The sequence below is a fragment of the Miniopterus schreibersii genome, assembly GCF_964146895.1.
Source record: "Miniopterus schreibersii genome assembly, chromosome: 14".
Lineage (NCBI taxonomy): Eukaryota > Metazoa > Chordata > Mammalia > Chiroptera > Miniopteridae > Miniopterus > Miniopterus schreibersii.
Window position 1 is genome coordinate 29,044,510 of NC_138114.1, and position 21,530 is coordinate 29,066,039.

A 21,530-nucleotide genomic window follows, 5' to 3' on the forward strand; every position below is an offset into this window, starting at 1 on the left:
TGTCTCTCATTATGGTCTTCATTTTGAAGTCTATTTTGTCTGATATGAGTATTGCTACCCCAGCTTTTTTTCATTTCCATTTTCATGGAAAGTTTTCTTCCATCCCTTCACTCTCATCCTGTATGAGTCTTTTGTTCTGAGGTGGGTCTTTTGTAGACAGCATATAGTTGGGTCATGTTTTTTTATCCATTCAGCCATCCTATATCTCTTTATTGGGGCATTTAATCTGTTTACATTTAAGGTTATTATGAAAGATACTTATCTACTGACATTTTGTTTCTTTATAGCTGTTTCTCATTCTCTTTATTTCTACATCTAATTATAGCAGTCCTTTTAAGGTTGCCTGTAATGCTGGTTTTATAGTTATAAAGTCTTTTTATTTTTTTTGTCTGGGAAGCTCTTTATTTCACCATCCAGCTTGATTGATAATCTTGTTGGACAGAGTAGTCTTGGTTTCAGATCCTTCTGTTGCGTTACCTTGAATACTTCATGCCATTCCCTTCTGGCCTGTAGAGTTTCCGATGAGAATCCAGATGACAGCCTTATGGGAGCTCCTTTGTAGGTAACAGTTTGCTTTTCTCTAGCTTCCTTTAAGATTCTCTTTTTGTCTTGGATTTTTGACATTTTAATTATGGTATATCTGGGTGTGGGCCTCTTTGGATTCTTTTTGCTTGGGACTCTCTATGCCTCCAGAACCTATGTGCATTTTTCCTTGACCAGCTTAGGGAAGCTTTCTGCCATTATTTTATCAAATAGATTCTCTAACCTCTGCTTACTTTCAACCTCCTCTGGCACTCCTATAATATGAATATTGTTACATTTTATGCTGTCCCACAGCTCCCTTAGACTGTCCTCCTGTTTTTTAATTGTTTTCTGTTTTGGGGTCTCTGATTGAGTGATTTTTTCTGCCCTGTCTTCTAATTAACTGATCTGATCCTCAGCTTCTTCTAATCTGCTGTTTATTCCTTCTAATGTAGGCTTTATTTCTGCTATGTCATTCTTCATTTCTGACTGGTCATTTTTCATAGTTTCCAAATCTTTTTTCATGCTGTTGAGCATCCTTACAATCAGTATTCTAAACTCTATATCTGAGAGGTTGCTTATCTCTGTTTCATTTGGCTCTTTTTCTGGAGACTTCTCTTGTTCTTTCATTTGGGGCTTGTTTTTTGACCTCCCCATTTTGGCTAAATGTTAGGTAGATCTGCTAGGATTCTCAGTCTTTTTGGAGGGTCTCTGGTACAGGCCAATGTCAGACACAGTTTGTGACTGGCCCTAAGTACCCTGTTTGGGGCTATCAACAACCCCAGGCTTGAGGTCTCCAACTGCTGGGGCTGGATGCATTTGGACAGATGCACACCAAAGCCTGCTTTTCTAAGACCCTGGGTCCCAAAACAGATCAGGCAAAAACTCAAAGCAGGCTGAGGTCTACCTCAGTCTGTAGACTTGTTAATCTGATCCTCTTAATGAGCCTCAGGCTGTAGAAGCTCCACAGGGTGGGGTGGCTAGGTGTTATCAGTCTCTTAACAAGCATCAGGCTATAGAAACTCCTCTAGGCAGGGCAAGAGGCTCTCCAGCTGGGTGGGGCAATTGCTTCCCCCCTCAGGCAAAAGCCAAAAGTTCGCCTCCCAAGAAATATGTCCCCCACAGTCTAGGGGAATGACTCTCCCCAGACTCTCCCCACACAGCTCCAGTCCACTCCACTCCCCCTCTGCCAGAGCCCGAGGTGAGTGGCTGCACACAAAATGTTGTGTGTTGGCTTTTTGAGAGGTTGCCTGCAGTTCCAGCTGCCTCTCCCTGGCAGATAGAAACCCAGCTGCTTCTCACAGCCAGATGTTATGTCGGCACCTTTCTCAGTTCTGGTGCTCTGGGCTGGGAAGCCTAGCCTGGGGTTTAGGGCCCAGAGTCCTCAGTGGGACCCCCCCACAACTGAGATCTCCCTCTGGACCTTCAGCTGCTGCCTGTGGGAGCTCTCAAGTCCACACTTCCTACCAGTCTCCTTGCAGTCTCCATTTTTCCTCTTTGGTTATGAGGGTGCTCTCCAGCTTGTCTTCAGTTGTTTTTCAGGATGGTGTTCAGGATGTTTTTTCTATATTTTAGCTGTAAATCCAGATTAGTCCCGGGAGAGTGTCAGTGTAGCTTCCACTCAGTCCCCCCCCCCCATCTTGGATTTCCTTCTGCTATTTTTAAATATGGCTCAATTTTAATACAATTCTGTTAATGTAAAGATTATGCCAATTTTAGCCCCGGCCGGGCATGGCTCAGCAGTTGAGCGTCAACCTAGGATCCAGGTAATCAGGATTCGATTCCCGGTCAGGGCACATGCTAGGGCTGTGGGCTGCAGCCGAACAATGACTCTCTCACCATTGATGTTTCTATCTCTCTCCCTCTCCTTTCCTCTCCCTGAAGTCAATAAAGATATATATAAAAAAAAAAAAAAAAAAAAAGATTATGCCAATTTTAATCTAATTTCTATTTAGTCATACTTCTGAATACTCTCAAGGTGATGCACACCCAACTTTGCCTTTAATTGGATATTCTAATTATTTCAGATATAAATGTACAACTCAATTTAATATTTGTAGAAAATCTTTCCTGATCTATTATCATTTGAGATGAGTAGATTAAACAATTAGCAAACTTTAGGATTTTGGTGATAATTTTGGTGGCTTCACTAGTGTGTGGAAAAAGTAATCTACAAAAATTACTGTGAGCTAGTGTTTATTGTAGGTGACTCAGTGTTAATTAACGAATTTGGAATTAGGCAACAGCACTATTGTCCTCTCTATCATTTACTTTCTGTGTTCTTGAGAACAAGACTATTAGCTTCCCTTGGGGGGGTTTCTTTGTTTCGCTTTGCTTTTGTTTTTATTTTTACCTGCAAAATATCCACCTGAATATTTGTTTTCCCTCAGCATTGACCATAGGAACAAGATCCGTTAAATATTTAATTTATCAGGATGATGGCTGCATTTTTTAAAGTATTTTGCTCTGTTAGAGCTGTGTTGCTTTTATTACTGCACTGCAGACAGACTAGGAGATGGTCCTGTATCTGCCACATTATCGAATCTCAAGCTGGAACCCCAATTTGACAACTACTCTCCTTGGCTGGAGCAAGCTGATGCTTTGTCTTTTCAAAGGTATTGCTGATTGAGCTGCATTCCACTGATGTAATGACACCTTCCTACCATTATTTGTAGAGAATTTTTGTCCAAGACTGTCTGCACTATTCAATTAATCTGTTTCTCTCTTGCCAATAGAGCAGATCACTTGGACTCTAGCAGTCAGTCTGATATCTCATTGGCCTAAGTATTGTCTTTGGCTGAAAAAGTAATGCTGTAATTTGAGTGGATTTGCATTTGGAGCTGGTGGCAGTAATACCTGGCAAATCCAGATGATAATATAATTGCACACTTAAATCCATAGTTTTGTTCAATTGATAGTACAAACCCACCAGGATAAATTTTTGCAAATCAGAATTATCTCTGACCAGAAGAATGCTGGTCTACAACTTTACATTCACAATAGACCCAGCTTTTAGCTGGTGGCATTAACTGGGGTTACTTCAAAACCTGGGAAGTAATACGGAATTTTAAAAATATTTTTAAAGAAATGTACTAATGGTAAAAGAAAGATGAAAATGGTAACCAAAATGTAAGTTGCTCTAAAATCCATCTTAGTAAACATCGAGCTCAAAAGTGAGTTTCTTAGAGGACTGAGACCTAATTCATTAATCTTTTCTCTCTGATACAGGAGTAAATAAATAATGATTTTCTGTATTGTTTCTTAAAAGCCTGGGTCCAACAAACCTTAGGGTTCTATATATCACTTTTCTGCAATTCGCATGTATAAGTTCATACAGACAAATTGATATAAGCCAGTGAGTGTAATAATGACCCACTTGAACTGAAAAAGACCTGCCTTGTGTTTGGACTTGAAATTATTTAATTATTTAGTCTCTCTCTCTCTCTCTCACACACACACAAACACACACACACTCATATATGTAGTAGCCAAATGATATATATGTTAGATATGTTTAGAGAGATATTTATATATATATAACTGTACATGTATAAGTACGCGTTTGTATATATGTGTATATCTATATATGTATGTGTATATGTATGTGTATATGTATGTATATATGTATGTGTGTATATATGTGTCCTCACAGATTTCTACATACTTATACTCATTGTTTTCAAATAAACTTTCCTAGATATTTAATATGTAAGAGATAGGCTGTTTTGTATTGCACAAACCTGTATACCATAAAAAACTTTCTGTAAAATAAATTATTGGCTTCAATATGCATAATGATGCATTTTTCTTTCTCATTTCTTGACATACACTATTGAATTTCTGGATTAAATTCTAATACACCTCTTTGAGTTGTTACCATTCTTACAAGATTCAATGAGATGATACAATCTTTACATAACGCAATGAAAATTACCATCATATACATATTTTTAAAAGAAAATGCATTAATGTTTTTTATTGGTAAAAGGGGATCACTAATCAAAGATTGACAAATACCTGATAACAAATACTAACCACTGTACTTATGTATTTAATTTTATTGCATAAAATAAAATGACTTTTTCTATTTCAATTATAGAGATGATGTTTTATAGAAATGATGAAACCTAAGAAGGAGAATAATATTACGTTTGCAGAGACTTTCTTCTACCCATTCCTTTTTCTAAAATTGTCACCATAATCACTGCTCATTGGCGCATCTATGTGGGAGCAGAGAACAAAACAAAATACAGATCTCCATGAATCTCATTCAGTCTTACTAGGTTCTGAAATAAGCCAGTTGTCCCTCCTTAGCTATAGTCTTTCATACTAGATGTTTTAGTTTTATTGAAGATGACATATCCTGCTTGTTCCAGGTCTTACTTGCTTTTGGCTCTTGCTCAGTATTAATTCCATTGCTACGATTAACATTTTATAGTTTATAAATATTTTCTAAATATTTTGCAATCCCTCACTTGGAAAATCATTGCCTTTTCTTTCCAGAAGATTCCATTAAAGTTGCATTAGATACTATCTAAATAAACTCCCTGGTGACTTGATGTTTTGAGTGTCCTTATTTTCTGGATTGTTTCTGTATCGACACATGATAAGTAGCTAAAACAGGCATGTTGGAATTTTAGTTAAGATATTTAACCTCTTTTTTTTTCTTCTTCATAAAATTGAGCTTGTCAATCTATTTTCATAGATTATTTACTTTTATCTTCTTACCTTTGACTATGTCTTCAGGTTGATTTACTATGCTTATGTTGTCAGGGTTTCTTAACCAGTAGTGGAGAAAATGATTTCAATAGTGGCTTACTCAAAGTCAATGTGCAGAAGCTAATGAATCGATTTAGAGATTTTCCAATATTTTTACTAGTTGGCAGGAACAATAGGTAAGCCATTCGATGTCTTTAATGGAAGCACATGCAAATCACTTATTTATTTTATTTATTTATTTTTTTAAAATATATCTTTATTGATTTCAGAGAGAGGAAAGGAGAGGGAGGGAGAGAGATGGAAACACCAATGATAAGAGTCATTGATCGGCTGCCTTCTGCATGCCCCGACTGGGGATGGAGCCTGAAACCCCCGGCATGTGCCCTGACCAGGCATCAAACCCCAATCGCCTGGATCCTACGTCGATGCTCAACCACTGAGCCTCGCCTGGCCGGGCACAAATCACTTTTTTTAAATACAACATCCCTTGTTTATTTAGGGAATAAAAGAGAGAGTGGTGATTTTTATTAATATCCTAACATGTAAATTTTAAAATTAAGTATAGAAGGCACATTATTTCTAGTAATAAATTAGAACAAATTTTCTTTATAGCATAAAAGAGTCAAAATTATAAAGCAAATGGTTGTTTTTATTTAAATTGTTATGAAAATACAGGTGACGTCACATATGATTAATGAAAACTTAAATATGTACATCCTTTTGAGAGGGTAATTTGAAAGACTAATAAAATTTTATACTTATGTATTATTTGATATAAAGAGCCCAAATCTAGGAATATTTGTACAAAATGCTTGCATATGAGCACAAAGCATTATACATAGAAGATATTCCTTGCAACATTGTTTTATTAAATAATTGGAAACAACCTAAATATCCATCAGTAGGAAAATAGTTCAACACTTGGCAATGATTTTAAAGAATTAGCTTCATATCTGTGTACTTTGCTAAGTATCATTCAAAACATTCTCAAGAACACTCACTTTTAGAAATCCCCATCTAAGCCAAGAAATAGAAGCAACATTAATTATACTTGAGAATTTGGAGAGGAAATTATTATGATAATTAAAGTGCTTTCTGATGTAGATTAATCCTTGGGTCATTGTGTGCACAAAATAGTTTAAGAGCATACATGAGGACTGTTCACTGACAAACTAGAACAGAAGCTTCAAGGTCACTCCTACAACAGGGTTACTTGATGAGTCAAGCCAAATTCTAAAGTCTCAAGGTTACTAATTTCTAGCTTGAAGCAGTATTGCACTCCTCAAAATGCAAGAAACTAGGTCACATAAGTGGATTTCTTTTTTCATTAGACATGATGATATAAATAATGACATATGTGCAATATTAAATAGAGTGACAAAACTTTACTTATGGAATTAATTTAAATTGCCTAACAACTGTTTTTCACTATATGACAATTTAGATGTTGAGTAAATTTATTGCACCAGGAATATAATTCTCATTTAAGTCAACAATCTCTAAAGTCTGAAATGAGTGTTTCTACAAACAACAAACAAAACCAAAATAACAACAAAAAAACACACAACAACAACAAAAAACATGCTTGTTTTGAAGAAGAGGTCATCATCAAACTGTGCATATATAAAGTGGCCTTTTCTCATCGGTGGTCTTAGAGGACATTCATGTTGGACCAAATCCACATTAGTTTAGTCACTGAAGACTTTGCTGGAAAGAATACCCAATCTTATAGTTCATTCCTGAGGGGGCTCAGAAAATATGGCCTTGGTAATTTATCTTTGGAGTAATAATCAGACCACATACACAAGCACATACTTAATGCCTTGCACTTGGCATTGTAAGAGCTGTGACTTATTTTGGTGAAGGCGAACATTGAATTTTTGTAAAATATTTTTAAAAACTCAGCAGGTGGTTTCATTTATACAGAGGTTATTGATCCACATGGGTCCAAGATGTGTTATCGATAACAAGATTAATAGCTATTCAAAAGAGGGTGCCCCTGGCCAGTGTGGCTTAGTTGGTTGGGCATCGTCTCGTGCGCTGAAAGGTTGCCAGTGGTTCAATTCCTCATCAGGGCACATGCCTGGGTTGTGGGCTCAAACTCTGGTAGGGGCTGTGCAGAAAGCAGCGTATGGATGTTCCCCTCTCACATTGATGGTTCTCATTCTCTCCCTCTTCTTCCTCTCTCTAAAATTCAATTAAAATATCTTTAAAAGATAAATAGGAATAAAATAAAATAAAGTTAAAAGAGGGTACCTATGTGGAGTTTTAAGTACTTTATTCTTTGGTCTCGCAGGAGAATTACAGAGCAATGAGGACCATTACTGAGCACTTAGGATGTGTCACGACCTGTGCTAAGCTCTGTCCTTGTTACATAACTTAATTCTCAAATGTAGTCTACTTAGTAGATAGTAAAATTTTAAGAAAAAATTAAGTGGGCTAAATTAACAGATGAAAACAGAAAATTTTGTGTCAAATAGCATGTGAAAAAAATAATCAGAAAATAAAATAAAAGTGTGAGGTAAATCTTTGGAAGTATTTACAAAGAGACAAACACAGTTTCAGTAAATGAAATATATATAGATTTTTTTCTCACAATTTCTATAATTGTAAATCATGGAGAATTACCATAAATCTAGTAATAAAATAAAATAAATCATAATAACAGCTATTTGTGTTTACCCTGAAGCAGATACTGTGCTAAGAAAGCCTAAATTTATTGGAAATTACTGCTGTAGATATAAACACTGCACTGACTAAAGGTTAACAACGTCTCAGAAAAGGTACGTCAGAAGTGAGATATTTATGGACTTTGTGCATTTGGGCTAAAGTGATTTAAGCTTGGCCAATTGAGGCAGAGAGCTAACTTAGATTGGACTAAGTTCATGATATAGTAGTTGGAGATTGGTGGGCACAGTAAGGTGAGGGCCTTGATAAGTAAAGTGCTCTTTGATAACTAAGTGATTTATTTAGATGAGCACAGTGTTGTCTCCAAAAATGGACCTATAGGAATTTCCTGGAGCAAACAGTAATTTATTAGATCATTGCCTTATCTTTCCCATGGAAAAGAATTTCCAAAACAAAATAAACAAAAGTTATGCTAACATAGATTGTCTGTTATTTCTCAGACTTCTCTTCAGGTCCACCCTAAGCTGGAGCATAAACACATATCATCTGGATAAATGATCCATTGAGATCCAAACCACTGTTTGAAGGATTATGATTGAATATCAGTTTCCTGGTGGGAAACATTTCAATTATCATATACATCAGATTTTTCTTTTCTTTGGCTGGAGGATTATTTGTTGAATCTTTTATGGCACAGTAGTTACACAGAGCCCAGCAGGATGATTATGACCAGAGTATTTTACATTGCTAAGCCAGGAGCCAAGGGTAGCCAAATTAAAATGAGATGTGGAGATGTTACCCAAATTGCCTCATTTTATTATTATTATTTTTATATCCTCTATTTTAGTAACATAAAAGATGCCAGAAAAATTTGTAGGGGTATGAGCAAAACATTCTCCTCCTAAAATTCTTCACGTTCTATCCTTAGAAACTCATTATTTATGGCACGGCTTCTGTCTTGAAGTATCACCTGCCCAATATTGTGAAATTCTCAGATGATTAATTTTATGGCCTCGATGACATTGTCCAGTGCTGCCTAACAATGTCTGAACCATAGCAAGGTTTAAAGACAAGAAAACTACTCAGAATTATATATACATTTTTTTTGTATGAGGTTCTACCTTTTCAACACCCACCTCCTGAAGAAATTCATTAAGTTGTTGATTACTTTTAGTTGAGGTTTCTGCTGAAATCAAAAACTCCCTTATTACTATTGGATTCCAAAATCATGGACCATTAATTTTGGAATCCCATGTGGAAAAAAGTGTACCTGTACACTCTTTTAGCACTTGCTAATTGACAAGTTCGGGTTAGTATGGGAAGGTCTGTGATTTTATCCCTGACATACAAGGCAAAGTCAGTTTTGGGGCAGACAAACACTCGTGAAATTCCCCTTCTTAATGGAAAATAGAGCCATATGATCTTCAATATTGCAGCGGTGGCTAGAAAGGGAAAGCTTTGTAAAAGTTTATGGGAGGTAAGTCTGCATGCTAAGAAGTGTACATTTTCACCAAAAACAAACAAATAAACAAACAACAAAAATATAACCAAGTACTGCACAGCAAAAGGAATCCAGCCAGTATAAGTCTCTATTAGAATGTTTGCGGACATTGTTGCCCCTAGACAGAAGGCTAAGGAAAGGCTGCAGGAAACACTAGTCTTTACATATTCTGATATGGTTAAGCCTCAGACCAGTGGCTTGACCAGACTGCTGATGTACAAATTGCTAAAAAGATTCAAGATAATTAGGCCAAAGAGCTAATTTTAAATCACGGGTGTGCGCACACATGCTCATGCATGCACACAGAGACATGCCCACACATGCAAACACACACACACACATCATGTTAGAAATCCAGGGAAGAAATTCAGTTACTAAATACTGAGTTAAATATTATAGATGTGGCAATTTCAGAAATGTTGGGAAAACATTGTATGCAATCACCTATGAGATCCAAAAAGCCTCTTTAAGAAAAAAATATTTTCTCAACGATCCTGGGGAAGTTTTAAATGGTTTGAAATATCTCAAAACTGATGTATTTATTCCTCTAGGATAAATTATTTCCTAGACAGTACATTTTATTTGGATAAAATTGTAATTCTTCTTTGGAAACTTTAATATGTTCTCTGAGCTATTAAGTAGTTGGAGTCAGTCTCAAAGCTCATTCTATTGTTAGAATGTAGCCAATGTTGGCCTGCAGGTTGGATAAGGGCAGATTTACAGAGGGATTCAGTGTCCTTCAGATTCTGGTTGAAAACTTGTAAAACAGTAGAAGGGTGCACCAGTGTACCTGGAGAAAATCTCCAGGTATATTGATTTCTCTAGAAGACTAACAAGTATTTGGTGTATTGATCTAAGAGCAACAATTGGGAAACAGAATGTGGATTTAGAATGATAAAATATATAACCTGAGGTGGCATGAAAATCAAAATAATATAGGGGTTTGTTGACCACAGAGAAGCGAGTGAATATTTTATTCAGGGCCCCAAGGTTCTAAACAAATTTGATTTCTTGAGTGGGAGGATTGTGGCAAAGACTGCTGTTAAGTACATTTAATTATTTCTCAGATTTTTAGCTGTTGGCTTTTGTCTTTCCTTCAGCTTTTTCTTTTATGATGCAAATATAGATAGAGTTAGATGGGTCAATAAGAATGTGATTGGTTCTTTAATTATTCTGCCAATATCAGTAGTTTGTGTTTTTGTTTGTTTGTCTATTTGTTTACTCCCAAATAGTTGAAACCTTCTGGAGACATTCAATTTGGGCCTGATTTAGGCACAAGTCTTACTAGTAAGCTGTTGTCCAAATTGTGTATAACGTGGCTATGAATAGGTGATCTTGAGGAATCTCAACAGAAAGGTCATCTGGAGAGTATTTAAATTGCTAAATCCATTTACACGATAAATTCTAATTCATTCAATGAGTAGGTGTGCTGTCCTAACGAGGAAGTTATGTTAAAGGCCTGGGCATAAAAGGTGTAGACTGACACGGGGCGTGTCTGTGGAATTTTGCTGATGGCCATCTCTTAAGGTCATTGACTGAGGGGGAGGTTGTATGCCTGGGGCAGGGTTTGCGGGTTATATTACTGTCCCTGACTCAATCAAACACTTCAAAACTGTTACTATTTAGAGAACGCTGTTCTTATGACTTTGAAGATAAAATAGAAAATAGGCGCGTAATTACCCCTCAGATCAGCACCAACTTCCCCGATCACATCCATATATTGTTTTCCTTGATTTTTATGTGTAGTACAGAATGAGTGTTTTTTCAGGGTTGTTTTTGCTTCACAGTATCTACATATATCTTTGTTTAGGAGCTTCCCCCTCTGGTGCTTGATGGATTGGGTAGAAATATCTGTTTATCTAGTTGTTTTCTTCATTGATTCTGAGTCAAATGCCTCTGTTTCGTCCAAGTCTTTTCAAATGTTCAATAAGGACCTGGAGTTTCTGTCTGTCACTGCAGCCATCTCCAGTTCCACGGAGCAGGGGGATTTTGTTTGTTTGTTTTTGTGTGTGTATTACATTCCTTAATTTTGGTTTAGGTCTCTTCACAAAAAGTATGGAGAGATTTAAGGTCCCACCTCTTTTAAGATCTACTCCTACCTATTTCTTAAAGGTGTTAGAGAGCTTATTCCTAAAATTTCCTATCAACTCATTATTTTTTTTTTTTTAACTTTTCAGATTGTTTCTCATAACATCAGAATTTCTTCAACACTATGAATATATTTTTGGGTGGTTTATTTCAAATTTTCAGATTATATAGTAAGAACAATATCATCCAAATAGAATCAGTTCTTTTATCTGGAATGGATTTATTAATTTGAACTAGGTGATTTAGGAGGATCAGAAAACTAAGCTACAACCCCACAGAGGCAAGAGGAAGAGAGCCGGAGAAATACCTGCCTGAAACTCTGAACTTTCTAGTTTCACCCTTCATGGTGTCCCACCCGCCATGGCTCCTGGGCTGCCCTGACGCGCAGCTGATTTACCCACCAGCTGCCCACCATGAACCACACACTTCTTGCGCTGTGCGTACCAGAGCGCCCTTTGGCTCACGGAGTCCTTTCCTTCCAAGAGTCATGAGAGCGTGTTCTAGTTGGCAAGTTATAAGGCAAAGCTTTCCTGCAAAATCTAGAAGAGTGGTTTTAAGCATCCCAGCTTCTACAACACAAAAAACCATGCTAGAGAAGTAGTTGGAGTGGGTGGCTTAATCTACAGTTTCTTCCACGTCTGTGAAGTATGTTCAAATCATAATGATTTAACAATATTGTATAATGGTTTACCATTATATATACTTTTCAGAGCAGTGGATACTTGTCTGATTATTTCCATGTTCGAATATTCTCCAAAATAAAATTTCCCTGTCAAGGGTACTTTCTTTTAAAATTCTTGCCAAAGTGACTTTCAATCTTTCCTTCTTTCATTTTAAAAAGGCAAATGTGTAGCTCCACCCAAATTACCTAATAATTTATATTCCCTTTCTCTCCAACCAACTCCGGCTATTATTCTTTTAATACATTTTTAAACAACCTGACAGAACAAAAATATCACTCTATCTTAATTAACAGTTGTTTTTATTATAAGTCCCATGAATGTAAATCTTTCTAAAATGTATTTTATATTTTTTCATTATTTAAAGAGTTTGCATAAATTTAATATTACGGTGATTAGTTAAGGTCATTAACATAAGTATTAAATAGTATTGTGCCATAAAGCAGTGCTGGAGCTTTTAATACGGGGACTTTGTTTGCTCCAAACAACTATGCTTTGTGAGTTCTTGATCTACTATGAACAAGTCTTATTCTCTCTATCCTCGCTTTCAAACTGAAATTGTGCCTTTCTCTAGGCATATCTATTTTTTCCCCACACATCCCCTACTTTTATTAATGTTTTATAATCCATGTTGTGTTAGGGAAGAAGAAAATAAATTTTATTACAAAAGGATAGAAAAGAAACAGAGTTTGGATTCTGAGTGAAGGTGTAGGGCTTTCTCTAAGTGTCAAGTTCATGAGCTTTAATGTATAGACATTTAGAGTCTTGGGGACTATGTTTATCTTATTTGCTGGTTCTCGACTGACTAAGATGACTGAAAATTTCCAAAAAATAATGATCTCCTGATGATAGAAATGTTACCAGAGTTTATGGAGTGAAATATAACAGTAGAATAACACGTTCATCATATATTAAACTAATTTGAAGAGAGTTATAATAAAATACTCTGAATGTAACAGAAATTCTGAAAATGATTGCTTTCCGCTATTTGTAGCATTGCTCTCTTTTTGAATACTATGGAGAACACTGCTGTGTGTATGCCGTTAGATATAGAATACTGAGAATGGAAGGCTGGTTATAAAATAAAATGGAAAAACACACCCTTGTAGCTTAGACAACAACAAGGGAAGTGGTTATAACTATAAAGTGTTTTTTGGGCTCATTGTTGGCAAAATGTGTGATATGAGCAAATACAAAGGAATAAAATATGGAGTCCTACCTTTGAGAAGTTCTCTTAAATAGCAGCAGAACTTCAAAACCACAGGCATCTGTATAGAGGATTGTCAATAAATGAACCCGTGAGTGGTAAACTGCAGGACATAAAGCTTTCTTCATCACATGCTGCACATGTGGATAGCAAGCTGTCAAAAATGTCATCTCTAAAGTACGTGGGTGGTAAAATACTCATCTTCAGTGCTTTATTCGATTCAGTTTTTAAGAACTCGAAAGAAAACTTGCAATCCAAACAACATAAACATATCAGTAATGTTTTTATTCTTATAGCAATGGCCAAACTGTAGTCCCATCTCATTTTTCTTAAAAGAATTAATTTGTGGATATACATGTTTCAAACTGGAGCCAGAATGCCTTCTGCCAAATTTGCCAACCAAAGTTTTCTCTCTGCCCAGTGTATGTCAGATCATATCACTACCCTGACGTGGCTTTGGTATCACTCTCTGCAAGGTTTACAGTGCAGGAAGGGATTATTTTTTAAATAAAAAGATATCATTTTAAAAATAGTTGGCTCATGCAGACATTACCCCTGTGACACTTCGTATTCACTGTGAAATAACGAAATCACATTAGTTCACTTGGAGCTTGTGGTCCCATGTTCAGCTTTCCACTAGATTGACTTCTGCATGTAGGATCCAAAGCCAATTATGTCACTAAGTGGAACTCTATGTGAGGAAGCGTGGTGAAAGCAAGGTGAGACAAATGGAAAAGGAGGGAATAGGTGTGCTTTGTTGTTGTTATTTTGAGGTTCTTATTTTTCCATAATTCTCAGTCCCATCTCCCTACCCATTTCATTCTTAGACTTTCCCCTTTGATAATAAAACCTCAAACCTAACATTGTCCACGGGATTGAGAAAATGAGGCAATGGAAAAATGTTGCTGAATTTCCCATTATCTGTGTAAATTTAAATAAACTTTATCTGCCAGATGGTGAAACCAAATACTTATTCCTGCTTCCTCTAATAGTCCCCCTGCTTCACTTTGAGGTATGTCACCTCTGGAAAACATGTGAGGCTACCGGCTCACATTGGTGCCGGCTGACTCCCAGAGCCCCAGCTTCAGGAGGGCATGCAGAAGACTCCTACAAACTCAGACTCTTCGCTTATTCCAGTTTCAGCTGGTTATTGCTGCTCAGGGCAGCTACTGTGACACCAGGCTTCCAATGGACCCTGCAAACCCAGGCACTAGATGGGCACTTGCAAACCCAGGTTTCTGGCTAGGCCCAGTAGTAGGCCAACTATCACAGACTGAAATTTTCAATCCACCTGTGTACCAGACCGGCTCCTGTGGACAGAGGCCACCAGCCCATTCTAGCACCACACAGGCCTCCACAAAACCAACCTTCAGGCTGGCCACCACAGCCCCAGGTCCTAGGCCACCTCCCATGAAACCTGGTTCCCAGCATATCCCAGTACTAAACTGAACCCTGTGGACCCAGATGCTGTGCCTACCCTACTGATAACCACCATCTGGTTGGCCCCTGTGGAGCCAGAATCCAGGTCCTCTCACACAGACCTAGATCTGAGGGTATCATTGCAGGCTCAAGTTTCAGGCCCATCCCAATGAACCAGGCTTCAGCTCACCCTTACAGGCCCAACCACCAGACTGATCCCCATGTACCCAAGCACCAGTCCTGTCCTCCTGCTGGCCCAGACACCAGAGCTGTTGAATCAGTCAAGGGTGAAATTAAATAGATTAAAGAAATCCGTTTCCAAGGTACAGGCGTCATCAACTAGCCTGTTTTTTTCTGAGGACTTCAACAACAAGCCTGTCCATAGGTGCCACCAGACAACTCAACCAGAATCTCTAGATGGGCTGACTGATGAAAGGATTCCTGCCAAAGCCAATATGTAAAGACTTGAAGAGATTCTTACCTCCTCAAACGTGTAAGCACCAATTCAAGGCCACAAGGATCATGAAGAATCAATGAAACATGACACAACCAAAGGAAACAAACAAAATCCAATGACTTACCCTAAAGAATTCATTTTAATCCTCTGAAAGAAATTTAGTGAACTCCAGAAAAAACATACATCTTTCTAATACTTCTTTTTGGTTTTAGCTTTGACCTGTTGCATGAAACTATTTAAAAATATATGGCTTATTTTTAGGTGATGACAAATTTGAAGAAATAAATCACACTCAACATCCAGGTATTTGTAATTATATCCTGCACTTTAAAACAAGTTGGATGTGGGAATCGGGTAGAGACCTGAGAAGTTAGAAATTTGACTCATGAAAATAATGAATTTGTGATTGAACCAAAACAGTCAAGGGTGAAATTAAATAGATTAAGGAAATCAGTTTCCAAGGTACAGGCGTCATCAACTAGCCTGTTTTTTTCAGAGGCAGATTATCCATAGTCCTTAGAGAACAGGATCTTCAGGCCCCCAAATTGCTTTTTAGCCTTCACTTTGATCTCCATTTGGATATTTTGCATACATAATAGTCCCTGGCTATTCCATCCATAATTACTTTCTTCAAGACAATTCTGAATATACTTGTTATTATTTTTATGTGCATTTCAAAACTAATTATACTTTCATGAATGCATCATTTCAAAACAAACACTTTGGCTCTTGTGAACAATGTTATTAATAGGTTAATTTTATGTATCTGACTAATCTCTCTTCATTAGTGTTGAGGGCCTTAAAAAGTTAATTCTATTTGGTTTGATCCAGAATAGATAGAGTATTTGTTATACATGAAAACATCTTATTGGGGGGATTTGGAACCTGCTGGATCAATAAAACTTAGTGGAAGTCATCTGAAGGGATCTTATTGGGAAAAAATGTAGCTGAGCCTTTATTGTTGGGCTGTTTCTGCTGTGAAGACCTAATAAGAACAGGCTTCTGAGCAGCTCTCATGGAAGGATGTTCATGGGAGCTTGTAGCTGGGAGACCGTAGTTCAGCAAAAGTTCAACAAATTTTCTTTCAGGACCAACTCTTGCCAGGTTTTGAGGTTACAAAGGTAGATGTGACACAGACTTGGCCTAACAGAGTTGTGAGATTCGCTGTTTTCCAATGGAACACACTGTGTACTGCAGAAATACAGCGAAGAGACTTTTAATCCAGACTGAGAAGAAGGAAGATCTAGGAGAGGTGATGCCTTGCCAGGTTCCTGAAGTTAACCAGGAAAATCAGAAGAGGAAAAGTGCTTGAGCAGCCCTGGCCGGTTTGGCTCAGCGGTTAGTGCCTCAGACCGAAGGGTTGCGGGTTCGATCTGGGTCAAGGGTAGATACCTCGGTTTCAGGCTAGATCCCCAGCCCTGGTCGGGGTGCGTGTGGGAAGCAACCAATCAGTGTGTCTCTCTCACATGGATGTTTCTCTTTCTCTCTCCTTCCCTCCCTTCCACTCTCTCTAAAAACAAAATCAATGGAAAAATATCCTCGATTGAGGATTAATAAAACAACAAAAAAGTTTCAGTAAATGGCACAGAAAACATAACCTTAGTTTGATATGGCTAAAGAGTAAACTATGAGAGTGGAAAGGGTAAAGGAGTTAGGCATGGATGAGGTATGGGGAGTTTAAGCTGGATTAGCTATATGAAGAAAATCTATCCATAAATTTAATAGTAGCCAACTGGAAAAAGTTTTAAATATTTATATCCAACTCCCTCCTTCCTTTTTTTTCTTTCAGCTTGCCTGCCCCCCAAAGTTATTGGTTATATATCTGTACCTCTACCAATATTCACACACAAGTACACACTTTTTGTCTACTCTCTGTAGCCATGATGGCCTTATCTAAGGCAGTGGCCATATTCATAAGAGGGAATAGTCATGAAAAGTTACCTCTCTTTGAAATACAAATGGAACAGATGTTTGGAAATTAAGACTTGCTTCTAGTAAGAACTGCTCAGATTTTCTTTATTCTGCCTTCACAAATCACCTCTACCTTCTTCTTACCCTGTTTCTACTCCCCATATGCATTATCTCTTTTTTCTTATAATCACTTGTGTTGTTGGTGAATTTATTGAAGAACTGACTCCATATATACAACACTGTACCTGTGTGGTTGTTGGTGTCTATGTTCTAACCTTCCCCACCTGAGGTCCTTGAAAAAAGAAATTGTTGATTTTGATTCCCATGTTTAGCACATAGTAGTTGCAATAGTACTTCATCTACAAATTTGACTGAATGAATAATTTTTGAGTGCATAAAGGAATAAGAAACTAAATAAACAAAATATGAAAACATGGGAGGAAAGACAAAGTCTGATTAGGGTTTGGGTGAGTTTCCATGGTATAGGTGAAATCCAGTCTCACCAAGAGAAGCAGAGATTTGCCAGGCAGAAGTAAAAGCAGAAATTAATCTAGGTAACAAAATGTCTCCAAAAATACAAGATACCTTCTAGCAAGAGTAAGGGGTCTGATGTGACAGGAGGGCATAGTGCTTAATTCTAAAGGATATGGAGACCATAACATCCTGGAAATGTTATCTTTAACCATTTAGTTCAGAAAACTTTGAATGGTGGAACATAATGTTTTTGGGCCAAGAAGTACGATTATTTTACCTTTGATTTGGGTGCATGAAAATAATTCTCATGGAATGAATAGATGGACACAAGATGAAAACAAAGATTCTAGAAGACAGGTGAGGAAACCATTGTAAGAGTAAGAGTGGCATATAGTGAGCGGCTATGCTATATAGAGAGGGGGCTAGAAAGAGAAGGAAGGAGTGTGAGGAGTATGACTTAATTTAGATCTAAAAATGTTGGGGCTTGAAACTCCGTGAATACTGACAAAGATGAAAATTGTACATCTCTGTGATTTTAAGCTTCATTCCAGAGAGCACATACTTTACAGTGTAGAACAGTGCTTGCCAAAGGCTTTATTATTCATGTCCATGTGCATAATAGAATTTTCATTAAAAAATAAATAATGAACCTTGAAATCCTCTCCCAGATACTTGGATGGCTTTAAGCAAATCTGATTTCTGCTGCAGTCACAGGAGTGCACCAAGTACATTTAACTGCCTAACACACCCCTATCAGGATCACCATGCACCTCCTAGGAGAGCACTTTATGTCTCAGAAGTATACACCTGGCATTTTGCAAACAACACCCTCACATTTTAATTACCATGGATATTAGAGCTCATGATACTATTTATATGTTCATTAACATGAGATTCTTGGCAGGGTATTAGTATTGTTTGAAATAATGAATTAGTCAGCAGTGATTGACGGGTACTGTTCTTAAGGTTTGTTCAACATAGCATAATAGATTGTTAATAATTTGTATTTACTTTTTTAGGAAACATATAAATGTACTTTATATTCTTTTCAAGATCATATATTATCAAGTTAATGTGCTGATATTATATTAGAATTTCAAAATTTGTTACAAGGATTTTACATATTTCTTTTCCACAAATCATTTGGTGCTGTATCTTTTACTATATAATGCTACGTATATCTGTAAATCCTTGCTAAATATATACATATATTCTTTCTTCCTTTCTTTCTTTCATTTTTTTCTGATCTGCTTCCCTCGATGACTCTATCCTTTTGACTCCAGACTGGCAATATGAGGGTAAGATGACAAAAATAAAAATTCCCAACAACCTCATGGGCATTGCTTGTCTGTCATTGTTTTATTCTCCTTAGAACATTGTTAAAATTTTATTCCCTCCCTTTAATTAGACTCTTTATCACAATTAAAGTCCAATTATGTTTGTTTCTGTTGTGGAGCTTTGATTACAACTTATCCTTGTTAATCATCCCTTTATGTTGTTTCTTTGGGTTAAATTACCATCCCATCATCTCTGTCCTGAAAGACTTCTGCTCTCCCGTGGTCCCTGCTGGGTTTTCTCAGTAGGACTTGAATAGCTTCATGGTTTACGAAGTGACTGTGTTATGTTGTGGTAAAGCTATCTGTTGTTATGAAATTTTTTTTTAAATAAAAAGTTGTTAAAAGTAATGATGCATATTAGCTTGATTGCAGGAATTTTCTTTTTAAATGTCACTATGCATCTCAGTGAATTTGATCTCAGGGTGAGTGCTCCTGCAGTTGTGACTTCTTACCTTTGCCTGTTTTCTCTCTTTAGATTGCAAACTAGCTAGGGGAGGACCACCAGCTACCATAGTTGCTATCGATGAAGAGAGTCGAAATGGTGAGTGAGCTTTATGTCTTACAAGTGACTTATCTAAGAGGAATTTCTATGCTGTCTTTGCTATGTGTGGAAGTATTAAATAAAATCTTCAACCCAAATTCACAAACAGCTTCCCTTTAATTTCTCCCCTATAAGGATTTAAATATCATCATTCCCTGGTAATGCTTCACTTGGATTATATTATGAGAAACTCTAGATAGTTGCTTAGTTTTGATTATGAAGGAAGCACTTGATTTGGGATCGGTTCCAGGAATGTATCCAGATACTGGCTGAAATTTTTTGTCAATAGGTAGAGTTGATTACTACGCATACAATCACCTAGTCATCTAACTGAAATACATTACACACCTCCAAAAAAAGTGGGCCACAAGATAAGCCTTGCATTGCTAATTTAAATTGGCTGGAACCTGGGAAGGATTAGGATCCGGTTTATTAGACATGGGAATTTAGAAATGGTGAGTGAGAAAACTGCAAGTGCATGGGAACAGAAAAACTGACAGAAAAGTCTAGAGCAGACAAAGAAGTATAAATTTTCACACAGATTGTCTGCCATATTGAATAACTAGTACCTAATTCATATTAAATTCTTCAAAAAATATTTTTTCTTATCAGAACCAAAAAGTGGATACCATTAGCACATTTTCCCCCTACAACACCCTTTTAACATCTCTAAACTTTAATGTACAAATATTTAAAGATTCTCCTCAATTAGGCAGGAGTGAAATAATCTCTCTCTAGTGTTGGTTTCTACTTCAAACTGTTCTAAGTGTGGGGATGTGTTCTATGGCTTATTTGGTCTATTAATTCTATAATGGACCTTCCATTCCCCTCCTTTGATCTGTACTTTTTGTCTACTCCAAGCATTGCGTTTTCCAGATTTATATATTTTTTAAAAAAATTGTCAATTATAAAAAAAAAATGTCACTTTTCATAGAATTCAACCTACATATATTTGGAAAAACCTGCATTGTTCACTTTATTGTGGGTTTATTGTGCAGCATTAGAAACATTTCTTTTACTCCTTTGAAGAGTTGACATAAACTTTTTTTTTTTTTTGGCACATCCTTTGAAATAGGCCAAAAATAATGTCTGCAGCTTTGCTGGCCTCTGTTTAAATTAATTTGAATATCTATTATCAATAATTAAGAAATCACAAAAAATTTAGTTTTTAAATTATTTTTAAAAAGTCAATCCCTATTAAGTATGAAAGCATATGAAGTTAATAATAGTCATTATGATTCACTTAAATGACTGGAAATAAACCCTATATGTGTCTGTAGAAAAGGAAACATAAAAATACTATACCAGAAAAATTTTCTACCTCACATGTAGAATTATGTGTTATTTATGGTTAACTATTTTTCTGTGAATAAATCAGTATTTTCTAAATGTTCTACAGTGAAAACAGTTTGCTTTTTAAACAAGATATCAAAAAATAAATAAGTAAAAAGACAAAAGGCCGATTTATATTTTCTTTACATATTGTCCTCCAATTTCCTTGAACATATAAGCTGAGCTGAACTAAAACATTTAGCTTAACTAAATAGTTTTGTTTTAATGTGTGATTCTATACAGAGCTTTTTCTGCCAACCAGATAATTATAGCCATAGTCGTGATGATATTTTACCTCCTGTCATGTTGATTATCCCACTTTTCAAAGGAGATTAGTAACTCTACAGAGATGTTGCTGTAGCGTATTGCAAAGATGTTTCTGTATGGTGGCATATTGTGAAAGCTCAATATTTTAGTTTTAGAAGAATGTGACAATATAGTGCAGTAATGTTGTGCTCTTTAATTGGCATATTTTGAATAAATTGCCAGTTATTCAGAATGCTGCCAAAGTTATTTGAGTGTCATCACAAAGAGTATACATAACCAATCCAGAGACTAAATACTTTCCATTTTTCTTTTACATTATTTTTTTTAAATATGGTCCTCAGATGAACCTCTGCCAGATACTATAATGTAATGTGTAATTGTCCTAGTCTTAAAAGTCTAAAGGAAACAATCCATGAAATTTTTTTTTATAATTTTTAGGCAATCTAA

General features: G+C 36.5%; 1 protein-coding gene across 1 annotated transcript in view; it reads left to right on the forward strand.

Annotated features, from left to right (window-relative positions):
• PCDH15 (protocadherin related 15) overlaps positions 1-21,530 on the forward strand; it is a 904,849-nt gene that overhangs the window by 520,940 nt on the left and 362,379 nt on the right. The window contains exon 6 of the mRNA XM_081159054.1: positions 19,419-19,484. Within this exon, the coding sequence (XP_081015180.1) occupies positions 19,419-19,484 (66 nt within the window). The remainder of the gene's footprint in view (positions 1-19,418; positions 19,485-21,530) is intronic.